The following is a 13,465-nucleotide window of genomic DNA, read 5'->3' on the forward strand; positions in this document are numbered from 1 at the left end:
CCGTTGTCGCACTTCCTCCACCTTCCCCCTTGGTTCCATAAATACACCTTCTAATCACTTCACCTACTTCTTGTCGGTACCCTGCATTAGGTCCTCACCCCCCGCTAATCATAACAGATGGCTGTTTGCAATGGATAGTTTGGGTAATCATTTCACCTTTTCCCTTCATTTTCTCTTCCAAATACATTTGGCTAACCTAAAGAAGCATTAGCCCTGTGATAGTCTGGTGACCTCTCCAGGGTGAACCCTGCCTTCACCCAATGACAGCTGGGATCGGCTCCAGCAACCCTGCCACCCTTAACACGATAAGCGTTTACTGAAAATGAATGAATGAATGAATAAAGAAGCATTAAATCAGTCTTTCTTTGGACACTTGGGGGCAGAACTCACATATTTCAACATATGTCCTTATGAACTGTTAGCAAACAGTATTTAGACATCCAGCAGAAACTGAGTTATTTATTAGCCTTCGATTGGAGTCTTCTTTCTACTTTCATATTCAGTACTTTTAGCTCTATCTTTGGTCTCCACCAACTCCTGTGGAAATAAATATCTTTATCTTTTAAATGCTGCACTACGTTCACAAGCTAGTCTCTGGTTGGGTCTGTCTGCTGCCTGGTGCTGAGGCAGTGGTGTACTGTGGGTTTATCAGTTTGTTTTACCGAGAGTAGCTTCCTGCTGCTGCTAGAAACAAATCGATGAGAGTGGTGAGACCAAGACACTACAGTACATTTACAGTTAAACAAAATCAATGAGCTGAAAGCTGCTTTGTAGCTTTGCACCATTCTTTGTACCGTGAGATTCATTCTTGTACTTCTGCTGAAAAGCAGTAAATGCTGTAAATGTTATTTCTATCCATCTATAGAGCTGAGGTGAACAAGTTGTTGAACGACACATGTTGGTTAGTGCAGCTTTACAACATGTCTCATTGCCTGCAGGTGAATCCTGACCCGTCTGACTTAATTAAAGCAATTTCACCATGTTTCAGATATCAGCAATTCACTTAAAGAGCCCAATGTAATGATTACTGATGGAAAATGATGGCCAAATCTACGACAACAAGAACGAGGCTCTAATTGGTTGAAATGATCATTTCACTTTGGTAAGACTTGACTTGTAGGCTTCAGAGGGAATTGTAAGCACTCCTAAAAACTAAAGGCTTGTGTTTGGACAATAACACAGACCAATAAATGCATTTAAAATACAAAATATGTGGAATGCAGCAGTGTGGCGGCCATATTGGAGGTCTAGGGAGAGAGAAAATGTTGAATGACATCAAAAACATACAGGCAGCCCATCGACACAAATCCTATTTTAAATCTCTTGAATTTTTTAATTTGCTTCTCAAGTTTGGGTAGGTAACATTGGCTAAACCAACAAGAGTACACTAGATCTAAGAATGTATCCACCCTAAAAACCTGACCCAGTGTCTCCAACTCTTTACCAGTGAAAGCAGCTAGCATCACTAGCTCCAAAAGTCAATAAATCTAACCCCCCCAAATGTTCATTATGAACTAAATCAACAAACATGGCTACACAGCTGTCGAGCTAGCAGCTTGTGGAAGATTCCGGTGACACGCAATAAGTGCATGAGCAGAGGGGGCCCAGGGGGGCAGGCGGGAAAGAAGACAGACAGGTAGCCTGTCCAATCATTCCATCTGGGCCAAGCTCATTACTGTCCCACGACGGCCACAGGTATTGGATTTTTAAGTATAGAGAATTTCAACAAATATTGAAAAAAAGGTTTCCAAACACATAGATAGCCTCTATCATTATTTTGGGGGTAACTACATGACAGTGTAATGCGACGGATCCTGAAGGGTATAAAATGTTCCTTATGTGACTTTAATGCAAAATGAAAGCATATCATTTGACTTAAAAACAATGCTGTCACGATGTCCAGTGGTGAACTTCAAGCAAAGTAGCCTCAGTTTGTGGTGAGGGAAAACAAAAACGAACAGACAGCTCGAGGAGAGAGCAGTCACCTGAGGGACTGACGGGACGGGTCACAGAGTTTGATGACTGCTAGACATTTTCACCCCGGTCAGACCCGAAGGACACGGAGGGTCCAACCACTCAGAGGGTCCCGCTTAATGGCTTGGTTTTCAGTTGGCTTCAGGTTCATAAATATCAACAGAGAAAACTATTTAAATCAGCAAAATTTGATCTCAAGTCAGGTTGGGACAAAACTACTACCTCTCTGGCTCCGTTTGGAAAAATCAGAAGATACAGAAATTCTATCCAGCTTCAGGCTGAGCTGGCCTCGCGAAGGGCCGAGTCTGTACAGAGGCTGAGCGTATGAGGCTGGAAGGGAGTCTTTAGAGGACTCAAGGTGCCGGTCTTCACTGAGGCAGGGGGACGAGGACCTCCACGTAGTTGATGGGGAAAAAGCCGGACTCGCCGCTGATCATGCCCTCGTACCAGTTCTCGTCTATCTGGTTGGTGAGGATGATGATGTCACCCTCCTTGAAGCCCAGCTCACCCTCGTTCTCCGGCTCGAAGTCATAGAGGGAGCGGCAGCACGGCTGGTCCAACACCTCGGTCTCTGCACCACAGGGAGGGATTACAAAAGGTTTCACTCCTGCACATGATGATGACAATATCCTTCTTTCCAACCTGACGGGTTACTGAAGTGTATATAAGGCTGTAACTAACAATCCCCTTCATTATCAAGTAATTCATTTTTGTTTGATTTGTTTTTTCCCCAATTAGTTGTTCATAAAATGTCTGAAAGGAGACTAATAAAAGGTCTTTCAATTGCTTTGAAAAAAAAAAAAGAGCAAACTCCACCTGTTAATGACTTGGCTGAAATCCCACAAATGCTAGTCCTTGAGTGGATGGAGTTTGCTCAGTTGTCAATACTTTAATACTGACCCACCTTCATTACAACCTAAGTGAACTTCATCTGCTGATGAAGATCGGGAGATACGCTTAAAAACACAAACAAAAGCTAATTAGTGAGTCGAGTTAAGATTTTTTTAAAAATATTTTTCTAAAATTTGATTTGCCATCTGCGTGACAACTGAGCAGCAAGCTACCGATGAATACCGTGATATGCATTTTGAAAGTACAGAAGAAAATGGGACTTGAGTGGATGTGGTTTTGCTCATTCATCAGAACTTAGTACCAATACTGAGACATCTCCATGACAACTGAGAACACTGCACAAGCCGATGAAGATTGCGAAATACGGTTGAAAGCTCCGGAAAATCAAACTATAGTTTTCCAAGATCATGAATGAACTTTAAACTAATTTGAAATTGCTTGTTTTGTTCCGACTGACAGTCCAAAACCCAAAGAGCCTCACATTAGAGGGGGATGAAACCAGTGGTGATTTTCATTCATTATGCATTTCCTTTATCAGCAGAATGACGTGGGAATGCAGAGTCGGTGTGTGTTACTCACGGTGAATATTTCCATTGATGGTGGGGCTCTCAGGCCATGACAGTGGAACAGAGTTTATATGATCAGCTGGGTGAGATGTAAAGACAAATGAAGATGGCGTTGAGCACAAGACGGCACAAAACAATACACACATTCAGTGTATGATGGAGAAATCATTCAAAATGTGCCCTTTAATCTACAGTGTTCCTCATCACACAAGCATGTGCACTGGTTGAGTCTGACTTTGACCAGTAGAGGGCAGCAGTGTTTTCTCAGTCACTGTCACTGTACACTGTAGTATGCACATCCACTCCACTTTAAAGGGTGGTCAGAGATGCCTTTGGCCACATCATTAACGATGTGAACAGCATGAATCTGACTTCCACATAAGAGCACAGCGACAGTAGATCCAACCCTGAACACACAAATGGGGCCATTAAGACTTTTCTAGGAAGTGACTGTTCAATCTGGAGGGCCAAAAAAAAATACATAAAAAGAAAATCCTGTACATCTGTGCACAGGTTGACTGATACAAATAATAATAATGAAATAATATAATAATTTATAGCAAGACATTAATTTAGACATGTAACTAATATCATATACTACAATAAATATATTGAGATTATGGAAATATAGTATAATATTGATGTAAAACAGGGTTAAACGGTTTATTCTTATCTGGAAATAACACCAGATATTATATTTATTGATATAATAGCCACATTACCCAATTATTCTCCAAAATAATTATCATTACAGTCAATTTTTCTTTTTTTTTGTCGTAACTGCTATGTAGCTTTTTACTTTTGGTAATGACAAACCGCTTGAGTAAGTCTCATCTGTAAATTAAAGCTAAAAACAATTCAAAAGCATACAGACAGCTGTGATGTTTACTGTCAGTTTCAAAAGATGGAAATATTCTAAAATATATATATATACTGTATATATATGTATAGATGTCAATCTGCATTTGGTGACTGAAAGAAATAAACTTTGTGCATTTAGAGACCATCATCTCAACGATGTATGAAGGAATACCTACTTTTCCCATTGACTGTGTGGTTGAGCTGGATATCTGTGAGGGATAATACAAAAATGTATACACTTGAACGCAAAGTAAAACAATGAAGATGTGGCTGACAGAGGAAACTATATAAAAGCAAGAAGAAGCACAGGAAAGATAGAGGCATGAATGTGATGGCTGTACCGGTGGATTTGAGCGAGGAGCTGTAGGACAGGCCGTTGTGCTGGCTGTTGTCCAGGGTCTCCATGCTGCTCCTGATGGACTTTGGTTTGAACTCTCTCTTGGGCCGGCTGCTGGCTGTGGATATCCTGGGGGGATTGGATAGGAAAAAAATACGTGTTCCATTAGGCCAAGCAAATCATTCTTTTGGATTAGCAATACCTTCTCATTTTGGTTACCACAGGCTTTACATGCTGCTGCTGAATCAATTCATGAATGCTTTTAGTCCTGCATGGATTAGTGGTGCACTTCAGCCTCTTGAGGCCAAAGTGAGTATTACAACAACAAACACTTGGGGAAAAAGTCCTCAAAAGAGCACCTTAAATAGGCATTGTCAACCTCACAACACTGTTACTGTAACAACATTGAATACTATCAAACTTTTATTACATTTCTTAAATATAACTTGATTAAAGATTACAAGAGAGTACCTGGGTAAATGTTTTTTTTCTAGATATATTCTAGCATAAGCATTTTATCCAAAGAATATATTTGGGTGTGACAGTTACTGATTTCTCAGTTACTGTAACTGATGCCAATTACATTTATTTGGTAATCTAATAATGTAACTCTACCTAACAACCTAACATATACTAATTTAACATTTTTTATATACAGGTGTCTTCCATTACAAACTCCCACAGGGACGATGTGCACAATGTAAGTTGTCTACATGAAACACTAATATGATTTGTTCCAAAAATGGAGGGAACCAAAGGCCAAAACTGATGCTTTAGCTACTTCTGATGTTGGATGGGAGGGATCTTTTGCTCACGAGGGTTCCAACAAATCTGTAAACGAGGGTTCCAACACTTTGGTACAGGACAAATCGGCCATGAGGGGTGTCCTACACACTGCGTCTTTCCCCCCCACGTGCAGTTACTTGTGTAGACAAAATGCAACGGACAGTGTTGATATTATGGCCTAGAGACAGGCATCTTGCAACACATTACACAGTGTCCAAACGTCAGAGGAGACATCGAGTTAGTTTTAAAAGTCGATGGTGTTCCTCTTTTCAAATCCTCAAAATTGCAGTTTTGGCCTATATTGGCAGCATTGCAAAATTCTGAACCATTCCTGGTTGCACTATTTTGTGCTACACAGAAGCCAGCGCCAGTTGAGGACTATTTACAGGACTTGGTCGAGGAAATCAAGGCTCTGCAGCAAAATGGATTACTTTATCAAGGCACCTTGCATAAGGGTAAAATCAAGGCCTCTGTGATGCCACTGCAAGAGCATTCTTAAAGTGCATTACTGGGCATAATGGATTACAATGGTACAAGCGGTGTGTGGCAACTGCTGTTAGTGTCCAGAGAAGGGTCCCCTACCCCTCCAAAGATACTTTTGACAGGTCAGAAAAAAAAAGTCTCCTCTCAGCAGTGCAGGAGTCCTGTTCGTTAAGCAATTTGCCCTGAACTACATGCACCTCATTTGTCTTGGTGTGGTGAAAAGATTGCTGATTTATCTGGTGCGTGGACCTGAGAATTGCAGGCTGGCACCAACACTGAGGCAGGAAATCTCACAACGCATGATGATGCTGCAGGGTGCCATGCCGTCAGAGTTTACAAGGCAACCGCGTTCTTTGCAGGAAGTTGATCGCTGGAAGGCAACAGAGTTCTGCCAGTTCCTGTTGTACACAGAGCCTGTAGTTCTACGCGACATCTTGTCGGACAACTTCTTTGAACACTTTCTGTCGTTGACTGTGTGCATGTCAATCCTCCTGGAGTCTGATGCTCAGAAGAGGAAGGCATCTCTTTGTTCTGCTGCCACGGTGAAGTCTTGTATGGACCAATGTTCACTGTTTACATTACCACAGTGTGCAGCATTTGCATGAAGATATAACACACTTCCAAGTGTTCACTGAACGGGGTGTCCTCATTTCCATTTGAGAATCACCTCCAGGTACTAACAAAAGAAATGGTGAGGAAAAAGTAAAAATCCAATTTCTCAGGTAAAAAAAAAATTGGCTGAGATGGAATGTCACAAAAGGCCCACAGGGCGCCAAACACAGATGGGCCGCTATGTGTCTGCCAAAACATGTGATTGCTGCTTTCTCCTGAAGGATGACAGTTATGCCTTCGTGTTGGAGAAAAGACCCAATGTTACTCTTGTTACTGATTAGGCAGGATGACACCCAAGACCTATTTGAGAGTCCCTGCAAGTCAAAGCTCCTTGACATAGTATATGTATATAGGTTTGCGGTCTTTCCCCTTCTCCACGATATGGAATGACCATTATTAGGGGTAAATATATATCTCGAATTTCAAATTGAAAGCAATATTATTGTTTCTTTATGAGATGCTTATTAACCATTTCTTTATTTTCCCAGGTGATGGCTCTAAACCTAGCCATTGAAAGGAGAGCGAGAAAGCGCAGGGTTTTTAAGTGAGTTTATCTTGTGCACTATCATTAAAACTACTTAGACCAGTGTGCTGTTGGATTTATAGACTCTGCTAATTAACCCACAAACATCCCCTTTTCCAGTCACTTTTCGGAAGTAAATAACATTTGTCGTTGACATTCCACACCATTCGTGCTAATGTATCATGATTTTAATGTTGTTAGGATCCGTACGCACTCACCAGGAGTACAGTATCATCAGCTCCCCTCAACATTCAGACCATGGACACAGTCCACAAACACAAAACCAAAGAGGTGAGCCTCCACCACTAACAAAAATATAGAGCCTGCCCTGTATATGTTGTCCTAATTCCTTTGTTGTTCAACTTCGTATAACCCCACCAACTACTTGACTAAGCAATGGCTAATAGACTGAGTGATTGGTCTGTAATATCTACATCAATGACCATGCAAATGACCATTGCTTGGTTTTTTGTCAAGAATTCCAGAGAGTGGTGCTCGGGAAGTTGGGTGACCTCATTGAGGAAGTGAAAATAATTGGATGAGGGGTGGAGCCAAGAGAGGTCCAAAAATGACACAGCACTGAGGAGCTGGAAGAGCTGGAGGGCAGACTGATAAAGGCTGAGCAGCGTTGGTAAAAAAAAATAATGTCACATTTTTCGTTGTCTTATTCACAGACCTTTCACCAACAAATGAATGGCCACTTTCAACATGAAGGGGTGGTCAGAAGAATAAGACGGCCTTCAGGGAAACTGAGCTTGACTCTGTGGTTAAAGGTAATATATGTTCTAATATGCAAAATACATGTAATCAATGGTTGTACAGTCAAAGTCTCTCATTTCATGATATAATATAATCAATAATGCTATTCTCCGAATACTATAGAGGCCTGTCATGCGGTCCTACACCAGTGCCACAGCGTCACAAATTCACTGTGCCATGGCAGACCAGCTGAAGCAGGATCCTGGAAGGTCCGCTGTGTGTGGCTATGTGTTTACGCTAAAGTGGCTGTCTATTAGATACAAGTGGTAATTTTGGTTATTAGTATGTTCATTCAGCATAATGTGTGCACTTTTTTTATTTTCCATAGTTGTTCATTTTCCTTTCAAAAATGTTATGTTTGTTCTATTTTATTGTGCTTTTATTTAATAAATATGTTTTATGTTATATTTATATTGTTCAATAATAAATCAAAATTTATCGAAACATGTGTTTTTTTTTGTCCTTTAAGTGGAAACTGTTAATGTATTATGACTAATTATGTAACTTGTAAAGTGCTGTTGGTTGGCTGGTCGTTCAGAACTGGTTCAAATGTAAAAGTTTATTCACCGACTATTTGAAGATGTTCACGTTGAGACCATATTTCAACGGGATTTGCAATATTGGCTTTCAACAGAGAAATGTGGACGTGGTTTCATAGTAAGCCTCTAAAATGATGATATAACATTATTAGCACAACGTAGAGGTTGAACAAATTCACTATTGCAAATCCTGTTGAAATGTGGTCCAAACTTGAACATTCAATCAACGTCTACAAATAGTCGGTGAAAAAACGTTCACTTTTCAACCAAATCTGAACGTCTTTCCACCGTTGGCCTTAGTCGTCTTTTCAACGTAAATTGCGCTCTGGGCACATTGGCGTCTCTCATCGCTGGCATTCATGCTTTCAATGTCACAACCACTCTGAGTGGAATTACTTTTTGAACAGCAGAACCAGAGTGAGATTGTCATCCTCCCACCGGGGATGAAGGCTGCAAAGTAATTACTGACGGCAAAGTGAAGCTCTTTCCTCACCTCTTCTGCAGCTTTTCACTGAGCTCCTGCAGGATTTCACCCGACTGCCTGTGGTACTCTGCAGCCGCCTCAATCAGTGACAACAGCTGGCTCACCTGCTCCACCTATTGGCCACAATAACACACACACACACACACACACACACACACACACACACACACACACACACACACACACACACACACACACACACACACACACACACACACACACACACACACACACACACACACACACACACACACACACAGTATTGAGTAAGGATCTCACTTTGTATATCATTTTTTTAAAATCATGCCTAAGTGGTCTCTTCTAACTCTTAGTTGAATATGTTAGTCTAGTCTGCCTGATTCATCGATACTTTATCCCACTGAGGTTTGGGCAAGTTAGACTCTTTAAAATATCAGTTCAGCTCTTGCAACTTTTTATCTGAGTCACGAAACAAGCAAACTCCTGTTAAAAATGAACAAATGGCCTACTGCCCGTTGATCTGTTCTTCATTTAGAAGTTCTATCCTCTCTTACATCGTTCTCCAGGAAGTTGAACATGCTCCTCTCCGCCACCTCTTTGCTCTCGTCAAACTTCTCCACAGCCAGCTGGATCTCCTCGTCTGGGATTTTCCCCTGACGCTTCTTCTTATAGTCAAAGTCCAACCGGCGGCCCTCCAGCTTCTTCAGGTGGTGCTGGAAACACAGAGAGGAACATGTCAATACAATGTACTGTGAAAGTAAAAAGTTAGTTGTCAAGCACAAAGCACAAGTCAATACGTTCTTGTTCTTTCACTACTAACCTGTTTGGTGCTTTTCAAACTCTGACTGTTTGGATAAGGACGAAACAACTTGGCCGAGATAGTGATAATAAATTAATCAAACTAAGGACTGGAAACAAAAAAAGTGGGACTTTGTCCATTTGTAAACTTGAAAAAAAGGTCAACGTGGAAGACAGCACTGCAATACGAGGCCGTGGGAATTTGTGTTGCCATTTCGGTCTTAGTTTCAGAACCGTTACACACCTTGTCACCATGGTAACAAGTGTGGGAGTGCAGGAATTTTACCGGATATATCAGAAGGTAAAAAGGTCCTGCTCAAAATATTACAGCAGCCTCAATAAAACGTCAGGGAGACGAATCAGGCACACCTTCCCGTAATATATCGTAAAAGTTTTCCTGTTCGCAAATGAACATCCTGTCATAAATAGTGACTGGACAGATTAATAAACATATCAGATTCACATGCAGCATGACCTGTAGTCAAGTCAGGGGCAGACTTTACCATTACAGCAAGGTAGGAAGCCTCCTGAGGCCCCTAACTGTAAGGGGTCCCTAGCAGCTATGGACTACTATTCTAACTCGTAGAATCTCTAAAATAACATGCAAAGTACCCTCTGAATGCATCTTTTTATCATTTCCAATTGCCAAACCCGATTGGGAAATGAAGTGAAGCACACTCAATAGCGGTTATTTTTTTTGATTGAGATTTCATATTCAAAAATATATGATCAACAAATGAAATGTAACAGGATTACAGACTAAACTGTCCAGATGTATATGAACTAGTTAAAATGAGCTCCATGTTGAAGAGACTTTAAATTAATGTCTGTTCATTTTAAAGAATTAACAGACGAAAAGTACAAAAGTGGCAAAAGTTTGTCAGCAGTGTGTAAATGTAATGAAGGTAACACTCACACTGGCCTAATAGCAGATTACAAACAGTTATTGGCACATCCTGAGAGTGTCGTCTCATTTCCTCTGTGCTGCAAACACTGACAGCATTATTAGAATTTGAGGGAACTATGGAACAGAATCAATAGTCTTTGTGTAACCTGCCAATCATAAAAGCAAAAAATACTACTTGTATGAGTTTAGTTACAGGGCATGGGTTGCTGTAATGTACCGTGATCTCTTTGAGGTCCTTTTCCTGTAGATTCAGCAGGGGGTCAATAAAGTTTTGTTTGACACCTATGTCCAGTGAGTCCTTCACGTCTGCCATCTGCCTCATGGCCTCGCCCATATCCACCAGAGCACAGCCTACAAGACAACGGAGAGGAGAGACAGAGCACATCTTCACAGTTAACCTGTGGTCTTTTCCAGCAGGACACAATATCACATAAATCATCTGGAGACATGCTCCGTGTCTGGCTGTGTTCAAATTAAAATAGAAGAAGATCAGAAAACATTGAGGGCGTCACAATAAAATGTGATAAAATGTACACATGAGAAGGGAGTAGAATAGGAGTGGGGCAAATAGAGAATACAGGCCTGTTCCTAGTATAAGCCTGGTCCTTATAGACAGGCTTCCTTGTGTTGTCATCACTGAGACGCACCAACACAGAGGATATGAACCCACGTGAATGACTGAGACCGTATGGGTAAAGCAACATATCCCCCCCTTGGCTAACACTGTTAGCTCTGTCAGGACTGTTAACAAGTGGTCATTAAGTTATTTATTTTGTCTAACTGAAACCTGGTTTTGTCATGAAGAATAAATTAATTTCACCAGGCGCCCATCAACCCTAAACCTAAACTAAATTATATTAATTAACTCCTTTTAAAGCCCCGTTCTAAAACGTTCACACCAAACTTGAAAAACACTACAGTCAATTCTATTTTTCATAGTGTAAAACGTGTCCTACGTAAAGCAGAACAGGAGCCAGAGGCTTCAGATATCAGGCTCTTCTTCTGTAGAACCAGCTCCCAGTTTCAGTCTGGGGGGGCAGACACTTTTCTGATAACACTTATAATTATGACTGGCCTATGTTTATAGTTATGACTGGCCCATGTTTATAGTTATGACTGGCTCAGGTTTATAGTTATGACTGGCTCAGGTTTATAGTTATGACTGGCTCAGGTTTATAGTTATGACTGGCTCAGGTTTATAGTTATGACAGGCTCAGGTTTGCTTAGGACCAGCTCCTAGATCGCTGATAAAGACCTAAATTGCCGGGGGACTTTCTAGGATACACTGAGCTCCTCTCACCTCCTGTCTGTCTCCTACTGTATTAATTTATGTCCGATTGAGGCATATTAATCATTTTCCTTTTTCCCTGGAGTCCTTGTGCTTTCTCGCCTCGCAGGTTTCCATGAACCGTGGTTATATCTTGACCGTGGTCGTGCCTCCTGCCATGGTCCTGCTAACACCCACTGCTACTATTATTTGAATCATGAGTCACATGATATGAAAGGCTCCAAGGACAGACAATGTTATATGCTGTACAGATTGTACAACCATTTGAGGCAAATGTGTGGTACTGGGCTAAACAAATACAATTTTAAAATGAATTAAAAATGGAGTTAATTTCGAATTCTGCACCTTTAAATCCTGTATTGACAGTTTCTTATGAGTGAAGTTTTGACTGCATTAATCTGAGTTTTGCTGACGTTACAAATCTGAAATCCAGAATGTGAGTGTCATTGTGTTGCAGTAAAACAGCAGGAATTTAACATATGCTAATGGTGAATGAGAACACCTCTCCACAGCCCTGTCCACTATTAAAGAATCTCTGGAATATGAGAATGGGTACCAAAGATGGAGTCCTCTCCCAGTTCATGTCCGTAGCGCAGCATGCAGTCTCCCAGCAGGCCTTCAGTCTGAGGGTAGCCGGTGGTCTTCACCTGCCCCCGCATCTTAGACACTGTATTCAGCATGTTCAGTTTGGCTCGAGAGGCTGTATAGGAAAACATATATACCACATACAGGATTCATTTAGCAAGACAGTGTTATAGTGGCAGATACAATAACGGCACATAACAACATAACATATGCTCCATCTTTTCTTTTTCTTACCTGGGTTAGGCTGGAGGTATTCTGTTGTTTTGGACAAGAGGTCAAACACGGACTTGTTGGTCACCTCAATTTTCTAAAAGGAGCAAGATGTTGCATTTATGTGTAAATATGTTTTTGTTCTATAGGATATTTTGAACAAAATATGAATGATGATACTTATGACTGAAAAAAAGATTCATAATGTGACTTAACTCTTAAACTTGAACTTCACCCCTTTAGGGCCAGTTTAAATAAACTTGGAGATCAACATTCTCGTGTTAACTTAATTGTGTTGATATCGTCATAGTAACTTCATTCGGCTTTTGAAGGGTGACATAAGATTTTAGGAAAACAATGACCACCACATTACTGTTTTATCAGCTGAGGAGCTGTTTGTACTATATAGAAATCAACCCAGCATGACCATGTGTAACACTACGCATCCATCATGGGACCATGTTTACTGCTGAGCAGACTCCTGAACTGAACTCACCCTCTCCATCTCCATGAAGTCTTCATCCAGCTTGGTCCCCTCTGCCCCACTGATCTTTTCACTGAGAAGCTGCACAAAGAGAGCAGATAGAGAGCTATGTAATACAAAAGGGACAGGAGGAGGGTTGAAGTTCCGCAGTGACGTCACTCCACCATGAGCGTTTTTTAGCCAGCATGCACCTCTTCATCAATAACATTGGTGGTGTGTTCCACACTTAACATACAGTCTATGGTTCCACATTTAGAACATGTAACTTTGCTGTAACACAGTAATAGCTGAGTGTCACCAGCAGCTTCTTCTCCGCTGCAGCTGCTGGTTTGGCTTCCCTCCATTGTACCATTTGACACCGTTTATCAGGACTTTTGTTTTTCAGTGTATCAGATGTGACTTGAAATGTAGCTAAGTACAACATTTGAGATACTTACT

At 41.1% G+C, this 13,465-nt stretch overlaps 1 protein-coding gene across 2 annotated transcripts; it reads right to left on the reverse strand.

The window, feature by feature from the left end:
- Positions 1-1,306: 1,306 nt before the first annotated feature.
- Positions 1,307-13,105, reverse strand: LOC129116291 (endophilin-A3-like). 2 transcript variants are annotated; one of them, XM_054627254.1, is made up of 10 exons: positions 13,040-13,105; positions 12,568-12,640; positions 12,305-12,448; positions 10,678-10,811; positions 9,310-9,468; positions 8,786-8,889; positions 4,595-4,719; positions 4,430-4,462; positions 3,406-3,471; positions 1,307-2,545 (listed from the first exon to the last, which is right to left on the reverse strand). In XM_054627254.1, the coding sequence occupies exons 1-10, from the start codon at positions 13,052-13,054 to the stop codon at positions 2,343-2,345; spliced, it is 1,056 nt and encodes a 351-aa protein (XP_054483229.1). In that variant the 5' UTR covers positions 13,055-13,105; the 3' UTR covers positions 1,307-2,342. The 2 variants fall into 2 exon arrangements, with proteins under 2 accessions (XP_054483229.1, XP_054483228.1); XM_054627253.1 differs by lacking the exon at positions 4,430-4,462 and having other exon boundaries at positions 13,040-13,091.
- Positions 13,106-13,465: the final 360 nt, after the last annotated feature.

Source organism: Anoplopoma fimbria, unplaced genomic scaffold, assembly GCF_027596085.1.
Source record: "Anoplopoma fimbria isolate UVic2021 breed Golden Eagle Sablefish unplaced genomic scaffold, Afim_UVic_2022 Un_contig_8238_pilon_pilon, whole genome shotgun sequence".
In the NCBI taxonomy this organism is placed as follows: domain Eukaryota; kingdom Metazoa; phylum Chordata; class Actinopteri; order Perciformes; family Anoplopomatidae; genus Anoplopoma; species Anoplopoma fimbria.

Excerpts from the sequence above, each read along its gene's own strand:
- LOC129116291 (XM_054627254.1), bottom strand. Across the intron at positions 3,472-4,429 it reads CCACACAGTCAATGGGAAAA|CTGATCATATAAACTCTGTT; the intron begins GTAGGTATTCCT and ends CATCTCACCCAG. Across the intron at positions 2,546-3,405 it reads CATCAATGGAAATATTCACC|AGACCGAGGTGTTGGACCAG; the intron begins GTGAGTAACACA and ends CCTGTGGTGCAG.